The 25,767-nt window shown below is 49.7% G+C and overlaps 11 protein-coding genes across 11 annotated transcripts; 5 read left to right on the top strand and 6 right to left on the bottom strand.

Moving 5' to 3' along the window:
- Window positions 1-42: 42 nt before the first annotated feature.
- On the top strand, window positions 43-1,137 carry BBBOND_0403000 (hypothetical protein; the record flags this gene model as incomplete). Its single annotated transcript, XM_012914544.1, has 1 exon — window positions 43-1,137. One exon carries the CDS (start codon window positions 43-45, stop codon window positions 1,135-1,137), a length of 1,095 nt encoding a protein of 364 aa, XP_012769998.1.
- Window positions 1,138-2,585: 1,448 nt separating this feature from the next.
- On the top strand, window positions 2,586-3,341 carry BBBOND_0402990 (hypothetical protein; the record flags this gene model as incomplete). Its single annotated transcript, XM_012914543.1, has 1 exon — window positions 2,586-3,341. The coding sequence occupies one exon, from the start codon at window positions 2,586-2,588 to the stop codon at window positions 3,339-3,341; it is 756 nt and encodes a 251-aa protein (XP_012769997.1).
- A 1,625-nt stretch (window positions 3,342-4,966) lies between these two features.
- Window positions 4,967-5,146, bottom strand: BBBOND_0402980 (hypothetical protein; the record flags this gene model as incomplete). Its single annotated transcript, XM_012914542.1, has 1 exon — window positions 4,967-5,146. The coding sequence occupies one exon, from the start codon at window positions 5,144-5,146 to the stop codon at window positions 4,967-4,969; it is 180 nt and encodes a 59-aa protein (XP_012769996.1).
- A 75-nt stretch (window positions 5,147-5,221) lies between these two features.
- BBBOND_0402970 (hypothetical protein) lies at window positions 5,222-6,101 on the top strand (the record flags this gene model as incomplete). Its single annotated transcript, XM_012914541.1, has 2 exons — window positions 5,222-5,328; window positions 5,360-6,101. 2 exons carry the CDS (start codon window positions 5,222-5,224, stop codon window positions 6,099-6,101), a joined length of 849 nt encoding a protein of 282 aa, XP_012769995.1.
- Window positions 6,102-6,626: 525 nt separating this feature from the next.
- On the bottom strand, window positions 6,627-10,458 carry BBBOND_0402960 (-Structural maintenance of chromosomes protein 6; the record flags this gene model as incomplete). The annotated part of the gene is given in 9 exon segments (XM_012914540.1): window positions 6,627-6,676; window positions 6,712-6,803; window positions 6,841-6,971; window positions 7,266-8,306; window positions 8,322-9,773; window positions 9,811-10,006; window positions 10,044-10,179; window positions 10,201-10,317; window positions 10,380-10,458. The coding sequence occupies 9 exon segments, from the start codon at window positions 10,456-10,458 to the stop codon at window positions 6,627-6,629; spliced, it is 3,294 nt and encodes a 1,097-aa protein (XP_012769994.1).
- A 502-nt stretch (window positions 10,459-10,960) lies between these two features.
- Window positions 10,961-13,204, bottom strand: BBBOND_0402950 (fatty acyl-CoA synthetase 3, putative; the record flags this gene model as incomplete). Its single annotated transcript, XM_012914539.1, has 5 exons — window positions 10,961-12,177; window positions 12,215-12,773; window positions 12,811-12,925; window positions 12,969-13,044; window positions 13,123-13,204. 5 exons carry the CDS (start codon window positions 13,202-13,204, stop codon window positions 10,961-10,963), a joined length of 2,049 nt encoding a protein of 682 aa, XP_012769993.1.
- Window positions 13,205-13,906: 702 nt separating this feature from the next.
- On the top strand, window positions 13,907-15,652 carry BBBOND_0402940 (N-acetylglucosamine-1-phosphate transferase, putative; the record flags this gene model as incomplete). The annotated part of the gene is made up of 8 exons (XM_012914538.1): window positions 13,907-14,177; window positions 14,377-14,558; window positions 14,596-14,656; window positions 14,694-14,855; window positions 14,916-14,965; window positions 15,003-15,413; window positions 15,451-15,498; window positions 15,539-15,652. 8 exons carry the CDS (start codon window positions 13,907-13,909, stop codon window positions 15,650-15,652), a joined length of 1,299 nt encoding a protein of 432 aa, XP_012769992.1.
- Window positions 15,653-15,921: 269 nt separating this feature from the next.
- On the top strand, window positions 15,922-19,002 carry BBBOND_0402930 (-Ribonuclease BN; the record flags this gene model as incomplete). The annotated part of the gene is made up of 1 exon (XM_012914537.1): window positions 15,922-19,002. The coding sequence occupies one exon, from the start codon at window positions 15,922-15,924 to the stop codon at window positions 19,000-19,002; it is 3,081 nt and encodes a 1,026-aa protein (XP_012769991.1).
- A 435-nt stretch (window positions 19,003-19,437) lies between these two features.
- BBBOND_0402920 (hypothetical protein) lies at window positions 19,438-20,194 on the bottom strand (the record flags this gene model as incomplete). The annotated part of the gene is given in 2 exon segments (XM_012914536.1): window positions 19,438-19,812; window positions 19,832-20,194. The coding sequence occupies 2 exon segments, from the start codon at window positions 20,192-20,194 to the stop codon at window positions 19,438-19,440; spliced, it is 738 nt and encodes a 245-aa protein (XP_012769990.1).
- Window positions 20,195-21,636: 1,442 nt separating this feature from the next.
- Window positions 21,637-23,682, bottom strand: BBBOND_0402910 (hypothetical protein; the record flags this gene model as incomplete). Its single annotated transcript, XM_012914535.1, has 1 exon — window positions 21,637-23,682. One exon carries the CDS (start codon window positions 23,680-23,682, stop codon window positions 21,637-21,639), a length of 2,046 nt encoding a protein of 681 aa, XP_012769989.1.
- Window positions 23,683-24,607: 925 nt separating this feature from the next.
- BBBOND_0402900 (hypothetical protein) lies at window positions 24,608-25,048 on the bottom strand (the record flags this gene model as incomplete). Its single annotated transcript, XM_012914534.1, has 1 exon — window positions 24,608-25,048. The coding sequence occupies one exon, from the start codon at window positions 25,046-25,048 to the stop codon at window positions 24,608-24,610; it is 441 nt and encodes a 146-aa protein (XP_012769988.1).
- Between the last annotated feature and the right edge of the window lie 719 nt (window positions 25,049-25,767).

Raw genomic sequence — 25,767 nt, 5'->3', positions numbered from 1 at the left:
CAATTATTTCGCATTACTACGTTTGAATCGGTTGCTTGCGAGATGGCGGATTTAACTGGAGAAGACAAGCCAAACATTGTGGCAACGGCAATTTCTATTGACAAGGGTGAGGAAGTAAAGGAAGGTATCAATGGGACATACAAGGATAGCACACGAGGTAGTGATACAATAGAACATAGGGGCACTAACGAGGACGAAATGGGTTCACAATCAGCGGCTACAAGAGGCATAAACGCGTCACAAGCAGCGTATCAAGGCAGCGCATTCCCGTCACAAGCAGCTGTTGCACCCCCCCAATTCATTCCACAAGAGTCGGTTACAGGCCGCGCATTCCCGTCACAAGTGCCTGTTTCAGGCCGCGCATTCCCGTCACAAGCAGCTGTTGCACCCCCCCAATTCATTCCACAAGAGTCGGTTACAGGCCGCGCATTCCCGTCACAAGCAGCTGTTGCACCCCCCCAATTCATTCCACAAGAGCCTGTTTCAGACCGCGCATTTCTGTCACAAGCAGCGTATCAAGGCAGCGCATTGCCGTCACAAGAAACTGTTGCAGGCCGCGCATTTCTGTCACAAGCAGCGTATCAAGGCAGCGCATTGCCGTCACAAGCAGCATATCAAGGCAGCGCATTATCGTCACAAGCAGCTGTTATAAGAGACATATTCGCATCAGAAGAAGCTGGTAGAGGTGGCGGAAAAGATGATTCACGGGCAGCGGGTAGCGGCGCCGGCAAAGATGATTCAGAAGCAGGATATAAAGATAAATGTCGTAAAACTTTGCGTAAATTCCGGAAGCCTATAAAGAAACGTTTCCGTTTTCGTAGTGAGTATGACCGCAACTCTAGCAGCACTTCTGAGAGTTGCGGTAGTAGAAATATGGAACAGGTTATCATTGACACTGCCGACTATGCCAAATACATAACCAAATGTGTCAAGCATAGTGCGGAGAATCTAGACCGGATGATTCATTTTGCACCTCCGCTAAAAAGCACCATTCAGAACGTGACAAAAACAACAATACGCGTGAAGACGTGGAACATAGATCAAACGACACGTTTAGTGCAGGCAGTGAGGATGGTACAGAGGATCTTCCGCCTGAAGAAGACCATAATTCTGAGAGTGAAGGAGGCTTGTAAATAGCTCTTTGCACCCGCGGGAATCGCCACGTGAAGGTGGCAGCGTGGGCACGAACTATGCGACAGCCTGGATGAAGAAAAGACGGGGACGACGTTCACGCAGTGCTTCCTACCCTCCTTGTGCACTTCACCCTTGCTGTACACGCTTCCATCCAGTAATAATACGCGCATATCACCTAAGCAGCAACTCGAAAGTAATGTAATACACGAATGCGTTAGTTGATTTGTTTATGCTCTGGTCTGGCGATCGCTAAAGTCGGCAGCACGACAACGCCTTGTAAGATTCGGTGACGCGTCCGCCAGATGAATGTACGGAATGCGAATGATTGTTTGAGTACCCATGTGATGTGATATGTCGTGTCTCTTGAGGAATCGATATGAATCTACTGCATCTTAATCCTACACCGTGGTTCACACAGACCGTTGTTAGACCATTAGCGTGGTATATGGGTGCGGCGGAAAAGTGGCAGCCTGAACTGGAGGCATGACCTTCAATTGGAATTCAAATGAGCTCACATTGGTATGGGCAAACGATATATGGGAATGTGTACAACTGCGGTTCAGGAATCCCGCCGTGGAAGATTGCGTCAAATTTCGAGATTCCCTCAGGCTTTATAGAACGTCGCATAGGAGCTGCAATGTTCCGCAATTAACACCTACTAGTAGAGCCGTACGATTAGTTTACAAACCAACAAACTATTCCCCCAAGAATACACACATGAAGGACGCGCATACACACAAGATCGTACGCATACACACAGCAGTACCAAAAATAATTGTGCACTAGATTCTGCAGCAACCGCCGATCACCGCTGATATGATGCCTGATTTATAGGGAAGGCGACCAACGGTGCCATCGTCTGAAGTTGTTACATGCCAAGAAACCTTAGGAATCGCAGTTGCCGCAATCACCTAAAGCACAACACAATTACGATACGCACGTTAGACAGTAGAAGAATCGTCTGACTTCGTCACCGAATGATTGCGAGGTCGATCAACAGCGTGTAACGCGCGACTCCATAAGCGCCGCAACACACCACTCGCAACCACTTGCAACATTGTTGAAATATATACACATTGCTACACATTGATTCAACACGCAGAGCTACTGTGTAAGCCCTTTTTGGCCAAAACTTATGCACGTCTATCACTCGCGCTTTACATAGTACATGCCACGCTTATTGTCTAGAACTGGCAGCGATACGGCACTTGGGTCGCCATTGCTTCGCCTAGGTCTGCCTCGTTCGCATTAAGAAGAATTCGCATACCGTGCTAAAGCGCATATGTATTAGAAGGCAACAACACTTGTCTTGTCCTTCCCCGCTATTACGACATTACCTGCATTCAGTGTTCCTATTACATACGCGGGATCTTCGCGACGCAATTAGTAGATAGACCCGAAATTCACACGATTTTATTACAATAATTGCGTAATTTAGCTAACCCTTCAAAATGGTATACAATTCGTTGACCAATGTCCCTCGCAACTTCAAGGAGGCCATTGACTGGTTGGTGGCCGTGAGGGGAGATGATGCTAAAAGCAACGTAGCAGCATTGTGTGCCGCACTCTTCAGTTCCCTGGCAGACAAAACTGTTGACAAGATGGAGATGCCGGCCCTCGAAGAAGTTAAGCATGTTACTAAAACGTTCCTGGATCAACCGGAGCTTGCGAACCAGTGGTTCGTAGGAGGGCTGGTTAAACGGTACAACGACCTTATTAATACATCACCCGGCGGGTTAGCTAAGTACTTTCGGGTTGTTGACGAATCCGATAAGAACGTCGTAAAGGGCAAGGGTATCACTGCTGGAGCCATTGTGGAGAACCTTGACAAAGTTGTTCATGGTACCGAGATATTCTTGGATGATATTAAAAGCCCAGGCGAGTACGAGTCTGCTCACAGTCCAGAGGCTGCGTGGAGTAAATCATGTACCCAAAAGGCGGAAGATTCCGCAGCTGTCTTCGTGGGTATTGCGCCAATGTTACGGGCAAGCATGTCATCTTTGGAGCTGGCTAGTTTTCTTACGAAATTGAGATTGCCGCCGTTTATTACTTATAAGCGTATGCAGCAGTTGATACAAGCCTTGGGTTACGTAAAGCCAGAACGCCGCACTGGCATGACGGCTTCGTATGTCGGCCGTGCTTTGGGCGGCTTTAGATACGAGACAACTAACTTCATTTTCGACCTCGCTGGCTTCTGGGAGTTGTAGTGATAGGGGATTGCAAGAGCTGTGAAAGCGGCCAGGCACAAAAAGGTGCCGACTCCGATTCCCAGTCAGTAGCCATCTAATCCTCACGAAACACATCTAATCAATGAAATGTAATTGTAACAATGTTTACAAGACCTTCATTTACAATGGTGCCGCCGTCAGTCGGGGGCTAAGCAGTGCCCAGCGCCAAATGATTTGAATTAATGGCGCAGCTTAGTCTGATCAGATTGCGGATTCGTATGCTTCAATGTCTCAAGTGTACACATTCTGTGGAATTACGCAGCCTAAACAGTCGGCGTGAGTCACTACTCCGCTAAACGCCAAAACATGCCCAACCCAAACGGAGCCACGTGGCAGTCTAAAACGGAAGAACAAAAATAAGCACTTTAGGGAAATAGTTTGGAGAAATGTGGGTTGTGCCATTCTAATTGAGGTTTCCGCAGAATTTGAGGCGACCTTGTTTTTTTTGTGCGTCATAGTTATCATTTGAACATGTATGACAGCGCTGTAATCGTGAGATAAACGACGTATGAGGACTATAGATAATACGCTTCCAAGGCCCACCCGGGTATTACGAGTTATCGCGTGGTATCGCCTCTTTTAACTCATGTGCACTGTATCAGTCTGTCAAAGATATGGTGGACTCGTCTGCCCATTTGGATGGCTGTTGTATATACACCTTTGAGCGGCTTATAGCCCTGGCTATGGTATGGGCAACTGCTACATTTAATATGCCAAAAGGCTTACGGAATAAAATATTGCGCCTTATGATGCAAATTGTCATGCTCATATCAGTGGTATAAAACATTGTGGCCGAAACACTGACGATTAACATTGCGTTTTAGTTGCCCATACTCCCCCAAAAGAGACAATATAAGTGCAAGTAAGTATTTGAATTCGTGATATCGAAGAACAATCGATCCGGAGTAGTATAGCGGTTAGTATCCCCGCCTGTCACGCGGGTGACCGGGGTTCGATTCCCCGCTCTGGAGCTTTTTTGTTTTTACTATTTGTCGTTTTAACTAAAAAGAGGCGCGTTAAACACATCTTCCAACCTCAGTTGTAACCATAGTTTCATATGATATTTCGTTATATCAATTAAGAATGAGTGTGTGTAACAGGGAAGAAAGTGAGAAGATTCTGCCAACCTATACGGGTTGTGTACGTGTATATTCACCCTCACTTCATAAATTTTGCATAGCGTAGACGGCCATTTAAATTATATATTAGCGAGTTTGTTAAGGGAGGAAGACACGGTTTGTTTGGTGGAAGACACACGTAAGTCGAGCTAGCACACCAAACAGCAGGGGGCGACGTCGGAATCCACAACAGTTCTTTGCGCGCACCTTCTCTGTAGAATCTTTGCACTTAAAGATGCTTTGGTTTGCTGAGGTTGATGCGGAGTGTGCTGAGGCCTTAGGTAATGCGTACAAAGCGAAGCGGTGCCCACCAAAGGAGGGCCCTAAACGCGGCAGAGTTTCATTTTCTTCCCTGAAGGGGGCACTGGCTGACGAAGATACAAGTCGCTCATTGCAGACGACTCCCAGAACTGGAGTGTGTGCGCTGTCGACCGCAGAGAATGCGGTTGACTTGGCCAAGGTGCACACTTCATCCCTACCTGGTTCTCAATCTAGGATGCTTTTGTCTGACCAGCAGTCGCACTCTTCTGTTTCTATACCTTTAGAAGCGTTCGCCCCCCGCTCGTCGGTGTTTAATGCGGATATTTCATCTGGGGATGTGAAAGCGAATCTCAGACCCGAGAATTCGGCAGGCAGATATAACCATTCCTTCAGCCCTACTACCATAACTGGCATGCTAGAACGGCTAAATGTGTTGATTTCTGACACAGTTGTCAATGAAGGTACGATTCGAACTTAGTGATGTGGCATAACACTTTTCAGACGGCACGTACTCTTCCAGCTGGCTTAGTTCGGCCCATGAGCTGCAACGCATCTGTGAGGGCATATTACAAAGCTGCGGGGAATCTGTCACGGATCTTATAAACACGAAAACATTAGAAACAGAAATAAAGGGCGCAGCTTCCTTGCTACAGGTAGGGCAGCAGTTGCGTCACCTTACAACACGCAGTTTATCAAAGATGTCAAAGGGAATGAATGCGAATTGCTCATGAGAAAATACTCTTTTATGGTGCATCGACTGTATGATTACATCAAAAAGCTAACCATGCAGGAAACCTCCAGTAGGACAGGTGCAGAGTATAGCACTGATTTCCCCAATACCTTGCTCCCGATGCCAAGTAAAGCTGCCCAAGAGGGCGAGGGATTTCACCCACTCAGCAGCGGAATGGTGGGACCTAACGAGTACAAGTCATATATGGGTGTCCAATACAATCATATGGCCAACAATTCGTATGCTTATACGCAACCGTGTTTGAATACGCCCGCCATGCTCAACGTCCGGCAACCCCCATATGGGAACGTTCTACCGGTTCCGTCTTCCGTAATGCCACAGTGTCAGCCGTATCTCTGCGGGCCTACCCCTACGTTGATGCAGGATGGGGCGCCCGTGCAGGCAGTCATGCAACATCCCCAGTGCGCTCCTATGCATGGTATGATGCCAAGATATTCGCCGCTATTTGGGTGTTCTTATGAGGAGAAATACTACACGCCTGCCCTGATGAACACACACGTCGCAGGGCCGTGGAATGCCCACCCAGGAGATATGAATAATCATGTACATTACCCCACTGGTTATACCCCTATTATAGATTGCTTGGGTGGGGTGCCCCGCATCCAATGATGCGTGTAACTGGTTGACCGTGGTTGGATGTAATGCGGGATTGTGAATGTAACGGATATACGGATTTTGCTAGAGCGTTATTTTGAACCCAGGTACTTGTGCGGTATCGTAGGGCACGGCGCTACGCAGTAATAATGATCCCCCTTTGTGAATAAACTAAAGTGGTATAGCAGTATAGTTTAATGGAACGGGCGCATGCGAAGAAAAACTTTTGCGTCCCATAAACGTGGAACAACGCTGGCACTGCGGCTGTCCCTCTCGTCATTATAATCATGGAGTCAGGAGTTACGCTCTTAGTAATGGAACGGATATCTGTTAACTTCACGTTATATCCCGTGAGCAGGTCTGGGATGCGATAGGACATATCCCAAGATGTTGGATGGTTGTCACCGTGGGGCAGGTATTCATTTAGAATGCTTGTTCCACGGCTGTATAGGCAGATGATCAACAATCTGCACCCTGGTTGTTGGCGCCGAAACGTGTGCGGATACACGTGGCAGCCAACCGTGTTACAAGGCCCGTGTGTCATACGTCCCTAGCGACGTTGAAGATTTTGCTGATGTCAGGGTATTTGTCTGTACTACATGTCTGGTGATATATTGACACCAACCCTTTATATGTTTGGCCAACTCGGAATGCGGGGTCACCAAGAAGATCTGGCGGTTTTTATTGTTTGCAGCGAATTGCACCAGGGACTCGATGCTACAAAGTGTAAAACAACGGTAACAATGGCACTTACTTTTTGATTCGCGTGCTCTCGTCCATGTATACGTCAACTTCGTCGAACATGTGGATGGGCGAGAACGATATTGTAGCCAAGCTTTGCAGCATGGAGAGCTGGATCGCAGATTGCTCGCCTCCGCTGAGTGTCTGCAAACGTAATGATACCTCCACGTCACTTATTGGTGACAATCATGGAAAACAACACTTGTAGATAGAAACTGTTGTTTAATGTATATGTGTATGAATCCGTCACCCAGATGCCACATTTTATACTCCTGTACACGGCATGCCACCGCCATGTTATGAACACATTGCAGTACTTAACACATCAGGTAATAGCATAGGAGACATTGTGTCAGTTGAAGTCGCACGGGTACAACGCTGTACCACGCTTTTGGATATGAAACATGCCGCTACATTCATATGTGGAATGCAACCTACCTTCAGGTCAGTGGCCAAGTGGGCGCGTGAGTACGATTGCTGTTTGTTATGGATTTGTATGTCTAGCGTGCGGTTCACGTCATTGAAAACCAGGTTCCCATCGTACCCCGTAACTGCGTCGAGCGTCTGTCGGAATGCCTTCTTCGCTTTATGTTCAATACGTGCTCGGCACTCCTCGAAACGCCTGCAACGCTTGACGTAATTCTTTTTCTGTAGGCTGTAGTTTTCGGTCGTCTCAGTAAGCCGTAGTTCTTTATCCCGTAGTGATTGTTCCGCAGCGGCGTGCTTTTCACGTAGCGACTGCAGGTGAGCCTCAATGTTCCTCGAGTCGTCCACAATTCGCTTAAGCACATCGTTGCTGAGGTTGAGTATTTGCAAGTAATCTTCCGGCGATTTGGTGGGCAGCTCAGCGGAGTAATCGATGCCTTCTGCTTCCAACTCAGCCTTGTGGCTCTCAAGTTTCTTTTCAGCCTCCTTAAGGTCGTTCACGTACCCATCCAACTTGAAATTATAATCCTCCATATTTTTCTGCAGAGCCTTTATCTGTGTCTTTTGTGTGTTGATACGCTGCTGTATTTTCTGCATATCTACCTTCAAGGAGGAAACAGTCTTCAAAGTAGCTTTCAAATCGCTGTTGGCAACCTTAAGCTCCTCTTCCTTCGTAGCTTTGTTGGATTCCATGGCCGACAACTCCGCCTCCAAGGTGGCCAGCTCAGCACCGAGAGCCTTCAGCTGGCGACGGTAATCGGAACGAATCTCCTCCAACGCTTCGCAACACTTGTTGTAACGGCTGCTATGGCTTGTTGATTGCAAGCTGTCAAGTTCTGTTTCCAAATCCGTTTCCAGCCGGGTACGTTTTCGTATTACCCTCGTCTGTTCGGCCTTTATTTCGTCGAGTTTGCTGCGATGGGCATTTAGACGCGAATTGCACTCCGAAAGCTCCTTGGATAAAGATGACAACAGGGACTTTAGTGAACTCTCACGCTGAGTGCCGCTGTCCTTCCGTTCCTCCCGCTCCCACGAGTAGTCGCCTTCGTTTCCCTGCGCGTAACGTACATACTCGTATGAGAATGGGTGCTTTTCGTAACACGGCGACAGGTAGAGCGATCCGTTTAGTCTTCTGCCGCTATTCAATCGGGTCAAAGAGTATACAACATTTACTTTATCGCCACCCTCAGAGAGCACCTCATACATCTGCTCGTCATCGATGCAGATAACAGCGCGGCCTATGCCACACACGTCATCTAGCACGTACAGCAGTAGAGGGGGGATTTCCTTCACGGCGAGGTAACTGTAAATGGATTGCCGATGACTCATCGTGGACAGCTTTCGCTGCATACGTTCCACGAGGTCGGGACGCATGAATACGTTGCTCTTAATGATCTTGGACTGGCTGCGGCTGCAACCGTGCTTGATCAACAGGCTCTCCAACGCGCGACGATCCTGCTCTGAAGCAACCACCCATGTGTGGACCATGCTACGGAGGTGATGCTCCACCACAGCCAGCACTTTCCATGTCGGGGCGTCTCGTGTCACCACCAGGTAATCGCCAATTGGCCCAATGGGCATGTAAATGAACACTCCCTGATCCCGCATCCTCTGGATATCTTCGCGAACCGCATTGACGTCGTAACGATAGAGAGCCCGACGTAACGGGTCTGACCTTACACTTGGTACCGTCGAAAACTCCAACGAGGCGTTCTCTCGCCTCTGCTCATCAAGATCGATTTTTGCTTTCTGTATCTGCGTCTCAATGTCTTCTATGGCGCTCTCAATGTCGGCCATAGCAGACGAGGTAGATTCCTGCTGTTCGGTGACATCTTCGTACTCCTTGCGGCAGACGTCAAGTTCACGCTCCAGACACTTTTTATCTGCATCCGCCGGCTCCGCCGCCACTGCGGAGAGCTCGCCATCCAAATTTGCCATTGCGGTTTCCACTTGCGATATACACGCCTTCTTGGCGGAAATACGCGACTGCATGTCGCCGATGGAGTCGTTCAAAACGGCAATCTGGTCGGTGATGGTAGTGATGCTATCCTTGTGATGGTATGTTTTCGAAGTTTGCGTTTGCATATCGAATTTCACCTCCTCGTGCTCCGCGCTGAACAATTCAATGGAATTTTGCAGTTTCACTATTTCATCCTTGGGGTCGGTTTGGTGAAACCGGTCGTACGTCTCCTTGAGAGCTTCGTACCGCTCTTTGTACGCGCGATACTGCGATAGTCTGTACATCTCCTTCGCCGACTTCCATTCCGTAAGCTTTTCTTCGAAGAGTGATATCTGCTTAGAAAGATCTCGTAGCTTCTCACGGTCTGGGTGCAGGACGCGCTTGCGTACCTTCAACTCCGCCTTGCACTCCTCCAAATTACGTTTCTCCGTGCTCAAATTCTGCTCCATCTCCACCAGACCAGCTGCAGCTGAGTAGTACCGATAGAAGCTGCTAGGGTTCGAGTGGAAGAAGAATGACTTGCTGGACTCCTGATCCATGTACGTCGTGGGGTTACCGATCTAGTACAGGTGATGGACTAGAAACCGTTCAACTTACACTCATTTTGATGTGGCGCAGATAGCGATCAACCTCTTTCTTGTTTACCGTCGCCTTTTTAACCAAAGTTCCGCCCATGTAAAACGATGAATGGTTTTTATGTATGACTCTTGCAAGAACGATGGCGTCACCGTACAACTCTGGCTTGTAGGCGCCGTCCCCTTGATTGGAAAGCGTGACCTCCACACGGGCATAGCTGTATGTTATGATAAACGTATGCCAATTGGGCGCACCTGGGTCCATCTCGAAGGTGGTAGTCTTTGATGTAGTGTAAAAGCGCGGTGTCACGACCTGCTGAATGGCCATAACCACCGAAGCACAGAGCCATGCCTTGCACAATTGCGCTTTTGCCCTCTGTACGTTGTGTTACTGTGCGACATGGCGACCTACGTCCGTTCATGCCGAAAATCATGTTCAGGTACGGTGAACAATGGATCAACAGGTTCGCATGGTTCAAAAAGTTTATCAATTGGACCTTGACCACTTTTCCCGCAGAGTTTTCGAAGGCTGAGATACAGTGAATCGTGTAATAACACAACTACGGGGTCCAAATTCAAGCTTGAACTCACCTTCAGGTAACGTTGCAGAGGTGGAGTCCCCGAGTTCGGGAGTGGCGCCTTCCGCTGCCCTCTCCTCACGAGCATCCATCGTCGTATGCAGACGCTTCAGACCTTCTAATAGCTCATTGGTCGATTACCAGGCTGTAATGGTCGTGAGGGTGCCAGATCTGAACTTGGCGACTTGGGGGATGTGTACTGCGAGATGTGGTAACACCGCCCTTGCGCTGCGATTAAAAAACAGAAGTTATACTTGTCGAACGGCCAGCTGCCGATTACGTAGCTGAGATTTCGTCATGGATATGTTCAGTCACTGTTAGACAGATGTGTATCGCTATGGAGCGCGTCACCAAACGCTCAGCGGTGGAGGCAAATTAGACATATAAACATAGCCTCCCGCTTGGTTTCATAACCCTATCGGCACGCCAACTAGTTCGTAGGTTAAGCAAACACGCCCGACCGCCAATTAGGGGAACTATAAGACTCGGCACGCGAAATCGAAGGGACAATACAGAATACGTGATAAACCACCGGTAACATGAAACAGGGAAATTACATAGATTCACGGTTGGCTGAACGGTAGCCAAACTAACTCAGGCCGCCTTGTTGGCCGCGCGTAACTCTTTGTAGAGCGCATCTATTTCTGCAGCATATCTTTCCCGCAGCTTGTGACGTCGCAATTTAGCGGTCACGGTTAGCAGATCGTTCTCAACACTGAACAGTTCGTGCTCAACATAAATGGCCTTCACCTTCTCGTATCCCTTCAAGTTGTTCTCCTGGAACAGCTTCTCCATCTCGGCCATGATTGCGTCGCGTAACTCCTTCCGGCCGCACACTTCCTTGAAGCTGAGCGATCCCATGCCATTGGCCTCCTTCCAATGTTTCAGGACGTCCTCGTCAGGTACCACCACCGCGACAGTGTAAACTTCATCGTTTTTGCCGAACACGAAGGACTGCGCGACCAGGGTGCCCATGTTAATGACAGATTCCACCATGCCAGGCGACACATATTCGCCCTGAGCCAGTTTGAAGACGTTCTTCACGCGGTCTATAATGCGGATGGCTCCACTCGGTAGAATCTCCACGACGTCTCCGGTGTGCAGCCAGCCATCAACCAGGGCTTCCTGTGTAGCCTTTTCGTCGCGATAGTAGCCGTGCATGACATTGTAACCACGGATGAGGAGTTCGCCGCGCGGTGGGTGCGCAGTGGCGTCGTACTGCAGATCGGGTACGGACCTCAGGCGGAACTCCTGGCTTGGCAGCGGCCCTCCGCAGCTGGTAGGGTCGGTGTCGTGGAAGTTCTGTGCCGTGCTTCCGGCACAGCTTTCGGTAAGGGCGTAACCCCAGAGTAGCGGCACGCCGAATATAGCTCGCAGGCGTTCAATCACGCTGGGGTTCATGCCGGAGGATCCCACCAGCATCCACTTCACTTGGCCTCCTAGCAGGAGCTTCAGCTTGTTGAAGATTAGCTTGTCCCATAATGCATGGGAATAGTTACCAGTTGTGTTAATGCGATTCATCTTTGCTGCCAGCCCGGCCTTGAACAGCCCCCTCACCACGAACGATTTCTGTGCCACTCCAGCCATAACCTTGTCGTGGATGCGCTGGAACAGACGGGGCACTCCCACGAAGAAGGTGGGTTTGAACTCCTGCACGTCGTCAAGTAGCTTCTTGATGTCCCCGGAGTAGAGCCCTATGCACCCGCCAAAGTAGTATACAGCGTTCACGAAGTTCTTTTCGAACAGGTGGGCCATGGGCAGGTAACTCATGTGTCGCTCCATCGGATTCTCAATGAATGATTTCTTCACGTCTGAAAGAGTGTCATGCTGAGTAGAGAGTAAACGTACGATCCTCGCAGGTCACCACGATAAGGTCGGTGACGTTCTGCTGGGTGAGCATAACACCCTTGGGGGTGCCGCTGGTACCGGACGTATACGATATCAGGGCCAAGGTGTCAGGGTGCGGGGGCGACGGCGGCAGCGGCTTCTTCTTGCCCATAGCCTCCAGTTCGCTCCAGAGCATGAACTTGATTCCAAAGCTGTTGTTTTTGAGTGCGTCATCGACAGCATCGCATTCGATAAGGATAATGAGCTCGAGATTCACACCTTCAGTGCCCAACTCAAGAACAGTGAGCATGGTCTTTGCCGTTGCAGGTGTGCAGAGCAAGACGCTAATCCCGGAATTCCGCAGGATTGTATGGATGGACTCGTTTCCAAGCGTGTTATAGATGGGAACCAGCGTGAATCCATAGGCGTTACACGATTGTTCGAGGATGAGCCACTCAATACAATTCGTGACGAACACCCCAACCATCTTCGAGTCCTTCACCTTTGGGTGGCATGATGGCTGCACCTCTATCGGTAGCTGGTGTAGGGCACTTCCGATGACTAATGCCTTGGATTCCACCTGTACCATATGCCACAGTGCCACATTACCGCCCTACCTCCTTGTACGTCATGAAGCGATAGGCGCCTAGAGAGCCGTCGGACTTGACCTCGCGCTTCCCGATGCAAGGAGCGTCCGGATTGATTTTGAGACCGTGTTGGAACACGTCCCACCTGCAGCGATAGTGAGAGGCTTTGTAGATTGGGCGCTACTCACATCGTCTGAAATTTGCCATGGTCGCTAGCCCTTTTCAAGGTCTCGGATGCAGTATTGCGGTAGATGGGAGAAAAACCTGAAATGTGTCAGCGCAAACACTCGATAAAGCCTCCTTCGCAGACGAAAGAGCGTGCGCTAGGTAGCATGGACGTACCTTCCTCCTCGGTTCCAGCTATTGCCAGACCGTAAAAGCCCAGCAAAGCGCCCAAATTTGAAAACCCCTTATGCGCCTCCATGGGACTTGAAGGCAAAATAAATTGTTGTTTGGTTGTAGCTGTTTGTGATCGTGCTTTTCGTTTTTTAAGGAATGGCGCCGGTTGCATGGAACCGCCGGGAGAGGCAGGGGCTGTTGCACACCACCGCGCGTCTTAACCCTCGTGCCAGCAATGACAAATTCTACTGCTCCACCGCATGAATGACTTATTTTGTAAAGGTAAAATGGCAGTGTGTAGTATAATCGGCGGCAGTGAATCGCCAGCGTTTCTTGCGCTCGAATAGATGGAGTTACACACACTTATGCGTGTGACAACGCATTCGAACGTCACAATTTCCCGTGGTTATAGTACAATGTTTATTTGGTGTATTTAACCACATACACACGTGTCTACCGTGAGCTATTAGCCGAGATTGCTTGTCTACTGTCTACTGCCGGTTCATGTGAACCGAGTGCAGCGCATAGAGACCTGCGTGGCCCACACATGCCCAAGACGCTGTTAAAGACACCGTGATTCGTGTCTAAGCTCGATGTGTGCAGGTCATGAATGATTTTGGCGCGATGCCTGACACATATACGCAAGTGGACTTTCTAAACGCATAGAGCGAAAACAACGTAGGTGTCTAGGGACGCCTTTATTCCGCAATAACAATGTCCAATATTCCAGACTTTAGCCCATGTTCTTACCCGTGACCTTCGTCACGTGGCGCAGCGATCTGTAAATATGCGTCAACCCGGAGATTTGGGCTTTGCTGCGAGGGCTGGCGGCGGAATCAGCAATCCTGCAAGACATCGCTTCACAGTGCTTCCTTCATTGAAATTTGAAGTCGTTTTGGCGTGCCTGCTTGGCGTGCCTTACGCCGTCGTTGCCACGTTGCTGTGTATGTGTGACGATTGGTCCACCCGCACTGCCTTCCTGCTATCCACGTGCTTTCCTCTGGCAATTACAAGCTACTCTGCCCTTCCTAAGTTGGTGAAAGCCCTCCAGTTGAAAGGTACGCGCCTCGTTGTTTAACTAAAAATCAGGTTGTATTTGAAACAGCCTAATAGGAGCCATTAGGCAGCCATTACACCGTCAATGACGGAATGCGCCAACTGTCGATAAAATTGTTGTTTGGGGTTGATTTGATGGCAAATGATCTTTAATCATGTGTTGTCAACTTTTGCATTGGTGAATGCTCATCTAGTTTTCAGGCCTCTGCAACATCAATTTGCACCAGAAAGAAGGTTCTGAAAGAGTGGCCGAGCCAGGATCGCTCTGGGCATGTCTTCTCTACTTGATTTACCTCGTCGGCCTTGGCGCTGCAAACGCCGGCCCAAACGATATCGCTATATTCAACTGCGCTTTGGTCGCAATCACAACGCTGACTATTCTTGTATGTTGTTATACTGCCTGTAACAAATGCATTGTAGGGACTTGTTGACGACATCGTGCAGCTCGGGTGGTTCTCAAAGGTGGCCGTCCCTGGCATTGGTGAGTGCGTCAGCTCGAGCGATATCATACGTCGCAGTTGCTATACACATATGCAAAGCGTTTCCACGCGAAACCGTGCTCACGGTTCCGCGAGTACTGCCTCTTATAGGGGGGCATGCGATCAACATCGGCAGTGCGTACTACGCATCGTTGGTGCTTCTGGCGATATTTTTCGTAAACGCCATCAACATATACGCTGGTAGGTTATTGCAGAGCTGTTGTAGTTGATGGCATAACAAAGGTATTAATGGGCTAGAAGTGGGCGAATCCGCGATCATTGCCATCTTCGTGGTGGCGCACAACTGCCTCGTGAGTTATTGTAGTCGCATGTTAAACGCTCGTGCAGGAATTATCACAACTTATTGGTGCGCATAATGGACTGGAAGCTGCCGCATCGCTGGAGAGGCACCTGGTGTCGCTAAAGCTAACACTGCCGTTCCTCGCGGTGAGCGCAGGACTGCTGTGTTACAACTGGTACCCGGCATCCATATTCGTAGGAAACATATACACTTCAATGGCGGTAATTACCCAGGAATCTTTCCCAAATAAAGTTCAGGGGGCGTTGTTGGCCGCAAACGCGTTGTTGTGCGGGACTTCTGCGCTTATGTTGCTCCTCTTCCTCCCGCAGATAGCTAATTTTGTATTGTCTATACCTCAGGTGTGTTATAAATGGCTGCAAGCGATACACATCTGTGTAGCTTATCGGAATCAAGCACTGTCCGCGTTTCAGGACCCCGTGGTAAGTTATGTGCCGGATGTCGACATAATCGCGTAGTTTCAACCCCTCAACTGAGCTCTTGGAATACTCCAATAACTACACACTCCTCAACGCGCTACTATGGGTGAGCACACGTGGAATCTTCGAGTATAATGGTAGCGCAGCTTCTCGGCCCCATGGCAGAGCGCGATTTGTCTGTCCTTTGCCTCGGAATCCAAGTGCTTTGTTGCGTGATAGGACTCGCAGTGTATCATTTTGCAGTTAAACATAATGTCTAATGGCTTTTGTAATCACTAGCGTCGTTAACGGTGGTCCGTATGGCGCGATGGCATTTACTACCGGGGTTATCACTGTAGTCAATTCCTTCGTACAGGTGTACACATCTGCGTTATTGTAGGTTTATGTGATAGCCAAGGATGACATGATGTAAACTTGGCGGTGAATTGAACCACTGAAGGTACATCGACCTCCTCGGTAGAATCTGCTGAACCCATATGACCCTGCTATGATGCTGATGCACGCCTAATGTAGGGGAGCATGTCGCATAATGGTAATATGTGCGTGTCTAGTGGCAGCAGCGTGGACCGCAGTTTCAGCTATCGCACCTCCGCCGGCGGTAGGAACCCTGGTAACTGGGTTCGTGGCAGAGTGGGGATTCAAGTCGCATAAAGGTGAAAGACAGCTTACCAGGACGCTACATAGTCCAGTATTACACCAAAGTGGTAGTTGGAATAGCCGCAGCTACGGTAGGCGGCGATCGAGCGTTAACAGCAATACTAATGACATTCTAGGCGGCGACCGATTTCTTTTGTTTGGTGACGGTGGGCACGACAAGATTTTACCTACGCCTAAGGTGTCAGACAATGGTGGTGCCAAGCAAACGTCCCATCCGAGGAGGCACGGCGTCAGGCCAGTGGGTGACGATAACTCCAGAGTTGCGTCAACAGAAATTAGGGCTGCTGCAAAGACGCAGGCTCGCCGCCAATCGGGTTGGGATGACGCGGCAAGTGAACAACCAAATAGCGTCGACGAGGTTACAGTAATGTACTCCAAGGGCCTACGTGAGAACTTCACAGCGGTAGACCCGGGGCATGCGGCTACCAAGCATAAGAGTGCCGATGCACACCATTTGGCGAAGCCAGGGAATGCAGGAGATGAAAATGTGTCAGGACAACAGGAAAGCTCACGGAAGCAAGGCAATTCCCATAAGGAGGCGCTATATTCCCAGCTGGTACGCCTGTTTGAGTCCGTTGGCCCCGTCATGCGAACAGATAATGCAGGCCTGTATGATGAGTTACAGTCTTTTATTGCAGACCTGAAGTGGGATGCTTGGGAAGCGGCAGCGGTATCCCCTGACGGCATCAAAGAGTTTTATAGCCTCAAACTCGGCAAGTACAAGTCTTTGGACATGGGATTCAGGCGCTACCTTTCCGAACAGATGAGACGATCTAAGGAAAGCCTTAACACGTGGCCTCCGATCTTGAGCAATGCGCTCACTAGATTGACGAAATCGCTGGGTATGCAGCACCCCCTTGACGTTGACGAATTCCTTTTGTTGCTTGACGAACTCGTGGACAGATACCACAAACACGAGAGCGAACGCAGATCAAAAGTCCTTCATGCGATTAAAGACTGGTTGGTGAACACTGCAGTGGCGGCGGTGGATTTTGTGCTCCCTTTGAAGCCCGCTGAGCGGCTTGTGGGGGCACTATCGATCACGAAGTCGGTATTCAAGTGGATTGCTTCACAAATATTGCGGCACGACGGAGTATACTTTACCTTTAATGAGTTCGGTTTGTTCAAGTACTATGAAATGACAAAGTCATACATCCACGTACCTGATGGCGACTCGTGGCCTCAGGATTGCCAGCCACTTGCCCCACCGGGGGGTGGCACCTGGAAGCTGACATTCCTAGGCTCGGGTTCTAGGAAGGCATCCAAAACGCGTGTAACATCTTCCATAGTGTTCGCACGCTCTGGCGTGGAGCACCTGTGGTTGTTTGACTGCGGAGAAGGGTCCATAATACGCCTCTACGCTACAGGATACAGCGACAGGCGTGTACGAAAAATCTTCCTCACTCACTTGCATGGCGACCACTCCTTTGGATTATTCTCGTTCCTCAGTTCAGTTCCAGGTGCTACCCCGATTGAAGTGTACGGTCCTTCGGGCACCGCTCAATTTATCGCAAACGTACTTTCATCGACTTCAAAATCTCAACAGTTACGGTCATTAGTCGTGCACGAACTTGTTGCTCCTGGAAATGAAGCGAGTGCACGCAATGAGCGAGAGAATTCAGAGAAATCGTTCAAGATAAACTATCTCTACCCTGACGATAATATGCATTACGTTGCCCATGAGGATGACACGTGCGTTGTTAAGGCTGCGCCCCTGGTCCACACCATCAACACTGTGGGTTACGTCGTCCAGGAAAAGATGGTGGGACAACGTTATTGTACCGTGGGGTCTCCCGAACCAGTGGTGGTGTCCGCAGAATCCGGAGATGATGATAAGTGTAGCAAGGCGTCGGTGCACACGAGCCAATCAAGGTTGCCGCGCAAATTTGTCATATGTCAGGACACGGCGGACAGCCGGCTGCTGCAGCCATTAGCCATGGACGCAGACGTGTTAATCCATGAATCCACCATCAACATGCCAACCAACGCTGGTTCAGAAATGTTGCTGCGCCTAACCAGGCATGTGTCATCTGATCCGATGAAACGAACAACCATGCGAATGCTGGATCAGCTATTGCAAACAGAAGAAATGAAGTTTCAAATGTGCCACAGCACATTAAGTAATATACACTACTACTACAATCGCAAGATTCGCGCATTGCGCGATGTTATACAGCGCCAGGAAACGCTTGATGAGGCGCTGAACCACCCAGATGAAGCGCCGGAAGATAACCCTGCATCGCAGCCCGCAGCTGGTGGCACGAATTCCACTGCAGACAACGACAATGACCTCCAGGAAAAGCGTAAGCCCAGTTGGACAACCATGGTTAGAAAGCTTATTGGAGAACTCAAGTTGTACACCGAGACACAAGTCGCTGCGAAGATTGTGGGTAACGTGGTGCGTCTTGTCGCTCTTATCAATGAACTCACCGGAGTTTCCCTGGCCGGTAAAGACCAACCAAAGAGTCGGGTGATGCAAAGGAATATGCGTGCCATGGCGTCTCAGCTACTGCGAGAAAACGGGATTCAGGTAGATCGCAAGATCGATGCCACTGGGGAGGCGGATAATTCGAAAGCCAGCGAGTCCATAGATCGTATGGCGCCGCTTATTTTTCAATACTGGTCCGATGTTATGGGGTTGCAGTTGCCTGTGCTAGAGCAAGGCAATTACAGCCGCCTAGAATGGGAGCAGCTCTACAACGCCTATGCACGTTTCAATGGCCACTCGACATGTCTCCAGGCGGGCGAATTTGCGTCGAGTATTCGTGCGCGCAAGCTTATTCTGACGCACTTCTCGCAAACCTGCCCCGATGGTCCCCAAAGCGAGCACATACTCACCATGACCAGGATTGCTCACGCCGCCTTGCGTGGCTACCGCCGTCACCAGGCCGTTAAGGACGGTCATAAGCTCATAGTGGGTACAGCGTGGGACAATTTCTCACTTACCATATGAAAATAATATAGGCACCGCGCAATGCCTATTAATGTCTCTAATACTAAATCGATGAATGCATGTTCCACAATTCATATTGTGCCACGTGGCTCCGTTTGGGTTGGGCATGTTTTGGCGTTTAGCGGAGTAGTGACTCACGCCGACTGTTTAGGCTGCGTAATTCCACAGAATGTGTACACTTGAGACATTGAAGCATACGAATCCGCAATCTGATCAGACTAAGCTGCTCCATTAATTCAAATCATTTGGCGCTGGGCACTGCTTAGCCCCCGACTGACGGCGGCACCATTGTAAATGAAGGTCTTGTAAACATTGTTACAATTACATTACATTGATTAGATGTGTTTCGTGAGGATTAGATGGCTACTGACTGGGAATCGGAGTCGGCACCTTTTTGTGCCTGGCCGCTTTCACAGCTCTTGCAATCCCCTATCACTACAACGCCCAGAAGCCAGCGAGGTCGAAAATGAAGTTAGTTGTCTCGTATCTAAAGCCGCCCAAAGCACGGCCGACATACGAAGCCGTCATGCCAGTGCGGCGTTCTGGCTTTACGTAACCCAAGGCTTTCAATATCTTCCCCAAACTAAACTCCTGCTCCGTTGACGGTGCCCAATTTAAGGTGTCGGCTATACTCGCATAGTGCAGAGAACGTACACCTGCGTACAACATGGGCGCAATACCCACGAAGACAGCTGCGCAATCTTCCGGCTTTTGGGTACATGATTTACTCCACGTAGCCTCTGGACTGTGAGCAGACTCGTACTCGCCTGGGCTTTTAATATCATCCAAGAATCTCAGTGCCATATACAACTTTGTCAAGGTTCTCCACAATGGATCCAGCAGTGATGCCCTTGCCCTTTACGACGTTCTCATCGGATTCGTCAACAACCCGACAGTACTTAGCTAACCCTCCAGGTGATTTATTAATAAGGTCGTTGTACCGCTTAACCAGCCCTCCTACGAACCACTGGTTCCTAAGCTCCGGTTGATCCAGGAACTTTTTAGTAACATGTTTAACTTCTTCGAGGGCCGGCATCTCCATCTTGTCAACTGTTTTGTCTGCCAGGAAACTGAAGAGTGCGGCACCCAATGCTGCTACGTTTCTTTTAGCACCATCTCCCCTCACGGCCATCAACCAGTCAACAGCCTCCTTGAAGTTGCGAGGAGCCTGGGTCAACGAATTGTATACCATTTTGAAGGGTTAGCTAAATTACGCAATTATTGTAATGAAATCGTGTGAATATCGTGCCTATCTGCTAATTGCGTCGCGAAGATCCCGCGTATGTAGTAGGAACACTGAATGCAGGTAATGTCTTAATAGCGGGGAAGGACAAGACAAGTGGTGTTGCCTTCTAATACATATGCGCTTTAGCACAGTATGCGAATTCTTCTTAATGCGAACGAGGCAGACCTAGGCGAAGCAATGGCGACCCAAGTGCCGTATCGCTGCCAGTTCTAGACAATAAGCGTGGCATGTACTATGTAAAGCGCGAGTGATAGACGTGCATAAGTTTTGGCCAAAAAGGGCTTACACAGTAGCTCTGCGTGTTGAATCAATGTGTAGCAATGTGTATATATTTCAACAATGTTGCAAGTGGTGTGTTGCTGCGCTTATGGAGTCGCGCGTTACACGCTGTTGATCGACCTCGCAATCATTCGGTGACGGAGTCAGACGATTCTTCTACTGTCTAACGTGCGTATCGTAATTGTTTTGTGCTTTAGGTGATTGCGGCAACTGCGATTCCTAAGGTTTCTTGGCATGTAACAACTTCAGACGATGGCACCGTTGGTCGCCTTCCCTATAAATCAGGCATCATATCAGCGGTGATCGGCGGTTGCTGCAGAGTCTAGTGCACAATTAGTTTAGGTACTGCTGTGTGTATGCGTACGATCTTGTGTGTATGTGCGTCCTTCACATGTGTATTCTTGGGGGAATAGTTTGTTGGTTTGTAAACTAATCGTACGGCTCTACTAGTAGGTGTTAATTGCGGAACATTGCAGCTCCTATGCGACGTTCTATAAAGCCTGAGGGAATCTTGAAATTTGACCCAATCTTCCACGGCGGGATTCCTGAACCGCAGTTGTACACATTCCCATATATCGTTTGCCCATAGCAATGTGAGCTCATTTGAATTCCAATTGAATGTCATGCTTCCAGCTCAGGCTGCCACGTTTCCGCCGCACCCATATACCACGCTAATGGTCTAACAACGGTCTGTGTGAACCACGGTGTAGGATTAAGATGCAGTAGATTCATATCGATTCCTCAAGAGACACGACATATCACATCACATGGGTACTCAAACAATCATTCGCATTCCGTACATTCATCTGGCGGACGCGTCACCGAATCTTACAAGGCGTTGTCGTGCTGCCGACTTTAGCGATCGCCAGACCAGAGCATAAACAAATAAACCGACGCATTCATGTATTACATTACTTTCTAGTTGCTGCTTAGGTGATATGCGCTTGTTATTACTGGATGTAAGCGTGTACAGCAAGGGTGAAGTGCACAAGGAGGGTAGGAAGCACTGCGTGAACGTCGTCCCCGTCTTTTCTTCATCCAGGCTGTCGAATAGTTCGTGCCCACGCTGCCACTTTCACGTGGCGATTCCCGCGGGTGCAAAGAGCTATTTACAAGCCTCCTTCACTCTCAGAATTATGGTCTTCAGGCGGAAGATCCTCTGTACCATCCTCACTGCCTGCACTAAACGTGTCGTTTGAACTCTGTTCCACGTCTTCACGCGCATTGTCGTTTTTGTCACGTTCTGAATGGTGCTTTTGGGGGGGAGGTCCAAAATGAATCAGCCGGTCTAGATTCTCCGCAATATGCTTGACAAAAGTGCTTATGTCTTCGGCATATTTGGCAGTGTCAATGATAACCTGTTCCATATTTCTACTACCGCAACTCTCAGAAGTGCTGCTAGAGTTGCGGTCATACTCACTACGAAAACGGAAACGTTTCTTTATAGGCTTCCGGAATTTACGCAAAGCCTTACAACGTACACCCTTATATCCTGCTTCTGAATCATCTTTGCCGGCGCCGCTACCCGCTGCCCGTGAATCATCTTTTCCGCCACCTCTACCAGCTTCTTCTGATGCGAATATGTCTCTTATAACCGCTCCTTTTGACGCGAGTATGTCGCCTGCAACAGCATCTTGTGACGGGAATGCGCGGCCTTCATACGCTGCTTGTGACGGGAATGCGCTGCCTTCATACGCTGCTTGTGGCGCGAGTGTGCCGCTTGTTGCCGCTGCTTGTGACGCGAGTATGTCTCTTATACCCGCTTCTTGTGACGAGAGTATGTCTCTTATACCCGCTGCTAGTGACGGGAATCGGTGGCCTTCATACGCTGCTGGTGGCGCGAGTGTGCCGCTTGTTGCCGCTGCTTGTGACGCGAGTATGTCTCTTATACCCGCTGCTAGTGACGGGAATCGGTGGCCTTCATACGCTGCTGGTGGCGCGAGTGTGCCGCTTGTTGCCGCTGCTTGTGACGCGAGTATGTCTCTTATACCCGCTGCTAGTGACGGGAATCGGTGGCCTTCATACGCTGCTGGTGGCGCGAGTGTGCCGCTTGTTGCCGCTGCTTGTGACGCGAGTATGTCTCTTATACCCGCTGCTAGTGACGGGAATCGGTGGCCTTCATACGCTGCTGGTGGCGCGAGTGTGCCGCTTGTTGCCGCTGCTTGTGACGCGAGTATGTCTCTTATACCCGCTGCTAGTGACGGGAATCGGTGGCCTTCATACGCTGCTGGTGGCGCGAGTGTGCCGCTTGTTGCCGCTGCTTGTGACGCGAGTATGTCTCTTATACCCGCTGCTAGTGACGGGAATCGGTGGCCTTCATACGCTGCTGGTGGCGCGAGTGTGCCGCTTGTTGCCGCTGCTTGTGACGCGAGTATGTCTCTTATACCCGCTGCTAGTGACGGGAATCGGTGGCCTTCATACGCTGCTTGTGACGGGTATGCGCGGCCTTCATACACTGCTTGTGACGGGTATGCGCGGCCTTCATACGCTGCTTGTGACGGGTATGCGCGGCCTTCATACGCTGCTTGTGACGGGTATGCGCGGCCTTCATACACTGCTTGTGACGGGTATGCGCGGCCTTCATACGCTGCTTGTGACGGGTATGCGCGGCCTTCATACGCTGCTTGTGACGGGAATCGGTGGCCTTCATACGCTGCTGGTGGCGCGAGTGTGCCGCTTGTTGCCGCTGCTTGTGACGCGAGTATGTCTCTTATACCCGCTGCTAGTGACGGGAATCGGTGGCCTTCATACGCTGCTGGTGGCGCGAGTGTGCCGCTTGTTGCCGCTGCTTGTGACGCGAGTATGTCTCTTATACCCGCTGCTAGTGACGGGAATCGGTGGCCTTCATACGCTGCTTGTGACGGGTATGCGCGGCCTTCATACGCTGCTTGTGACGGGTATGCGCGGCCTTCATACACTGCTTGTGACGGGTATGCGCGGCCTTCATACGCTGCTTGTGACGGGTATGCGCGGCCTTCATACGCTGCTTGTGAACCCATTTTGTTCTCGTTTGTGCCCCTATGTTCTATTGTATCACTACCTCGTGTGCTACCCTCGTATGTCCCATAGATACCTTCATTTCCTTCCTCACCCTTACCGATAGAAACAGTCGTTGCCAGGTGGGTTGGCTTGGCTTCTCCAGTTGAATCCGCCATCTCGCACGCAATCGATTCAAACGTAGTAATTCGAAATAATTGGCCACGGATGTATAGCTAAATGGTTTTGTTCAAACGAAAGACAGACTCTCGTCGACGTGTGCTCTCGAAACGTGTTCCTGAAGCTCGCCTCCCTCAAAACACGTCGTATTCACCTCTAACAACATATGTACCGTCTAGTTACTGCGCCAGCATGATAAGTATTAAAATAGACTCACCTGTATTTGAAGCGAGAAAAATGCCAATGCTTCACGTAAGATTGTATTGTGTGCACGCTCGTTGCAACTCTTGCGGCGTAACGAATAAGTGGGTAGCTATGTTTGCGGGGGCCCACGAAGCCTCTGCTAGGGTGCAGTCTGGGGTTACGACCTCGAGACTTATCACGATGTTGACGATAAATGCCACCACACTGAAGATTAACTCATACATAGGCAGAAATTCACCGAGATGCGCGCATATAGGGTGAAATCCACACGGTCTAGCCGCCACTCCCAGAGGTCGACCAACGTGCTCAGGCACTGCCGCAGTAATTGCTCACCCAAATTGGGGGCTCAGTGAAGTCCCATTCCAGGTACCACGTATTGCTCTTTGTCGTGTGTTAAGGGCATTGTAGAGGTTTCAAAATGCGAACTGATATGCAAACCTCTAAGTTGCATCTTCCTAATGCCTGCGGTAGACAATGCCCAACTAAGGTGTGGTGACATGTAATTCCACAGCACACTCTTCACCGGGTCCACGGCCGTTCACACTAGTTACAAAAATCCACGACAACACAAGAATATGTCGTTAGACTGGCAATAACAATTGCAACACTCTACCCAAAGCAATGCTCTCACTGAAGACACAAACCAGCAGATCGACCAACGTGACGTATGACAATTAAAGTCTGTGATTGACAAACGAGTTACCGAGTTTCATCTACTTATTACTTGGAGCAGTAGTTCCCAATCTGGATGGTGGATAGGACGATGCCCTTGATGGTGACGCAGCGGCACTCCAACGGCGGCGTCTGGTGCAGCATCTCATCACCTCTTACGAGTTGGCCGTTAATCCGCACCGCAACGAAGTGTTGGAATGCTAATGCAATCAGTAACAGGGCTATATCGATTACGTTCTTCACTTCAGCGACCACGTAAACTTGGTAGAAGCAGTCAGGTGGGTCCAGGACGTACGGTGCTGGGCAGTAGAATGCCGCTTCCTTGGCAGCATGAATATCTATTTTGCAACCGATGTTGGGCTTTTCGTGAGCGTCGTAGCGCTTGGGTGTCTCAGGTTTGAACATCTCATCTGATTCGTACGTAACGCCGCAGCCTTGCATGTAGGGGTCTGTGACCACTACAGCAACTGGATGGCGTAAATCACGCATCTCACACCTACAGTATGATGCGATATCCCGATGATATCAACACCCGACCCAATCCAGAGAGCCACATCGCACAGTATGCACTCTGGAACAAAAATTAATTCGGCCGCAGACCAGGTATAGCCAGTAACATTACACAAATTGCACAATGCCTTTTTACATGTTCATTTAGTGTTGCAGTGACTTAGTTGTCATTCATCGGTGTAGGCCAATGGTAACAGAGGAGTGACACCCAGTAGGCAAATTGGGGATGTAGGGTCATCCGCCGGGTGAGTGGCTGGTTAGATGAGGTGAATCGGTGTCTAAATGTGACACCCTATAAATATTGGACCTTGTCTGGGTGAACGACGCAGTAAAGGGCATCTGTGCTTAGCATTGTAGTGATCCTTAGAGTCGTGACCCCGTACCACACCCCAACTACCACCACGTGAGGCCACCGCAGAAGTGGTTACCTAGTTACTTGTAACCCCTAAAGGGTTGCAGCGCGAGTGGGCACAATGCCAGTCTGGGTGGAGTGTACGCATTCTTTGTGCCGCGAGGATAAGCCAGTGTATTTTGTTTGTTTCAAATTATGCTGGCAACATACCTTTTCAATAGACGTTTTACCTACGAATGTAAACTCCGTTTAGGAACCGCGAATTTCGAAATCGCTCTTAAGAGCGCGCAGCCTGAAGGTAGTCTGATTGTGTATCTCTACCTGAAGACGGTACTATGAGGTTCAG

The sequence above is a fragment of the Babesia bigemina genome, assembly GCF_000981445.1.
Source record: "Babesia bigemina genome assembly Bbig001, chromosome : IV".
In the NCBI taxonomy this organism is placed as follows: domain Eukaryota; phylum Apicomplexa; class Aconoidasida; order Piroplasmida; family Babesiidae; genus Babesia; species Babesia bigemina.
Note: the sequence above shows the minus strand (reverse complement) of the source record. Positions and strands in the feature narration are given on the sequence as shown.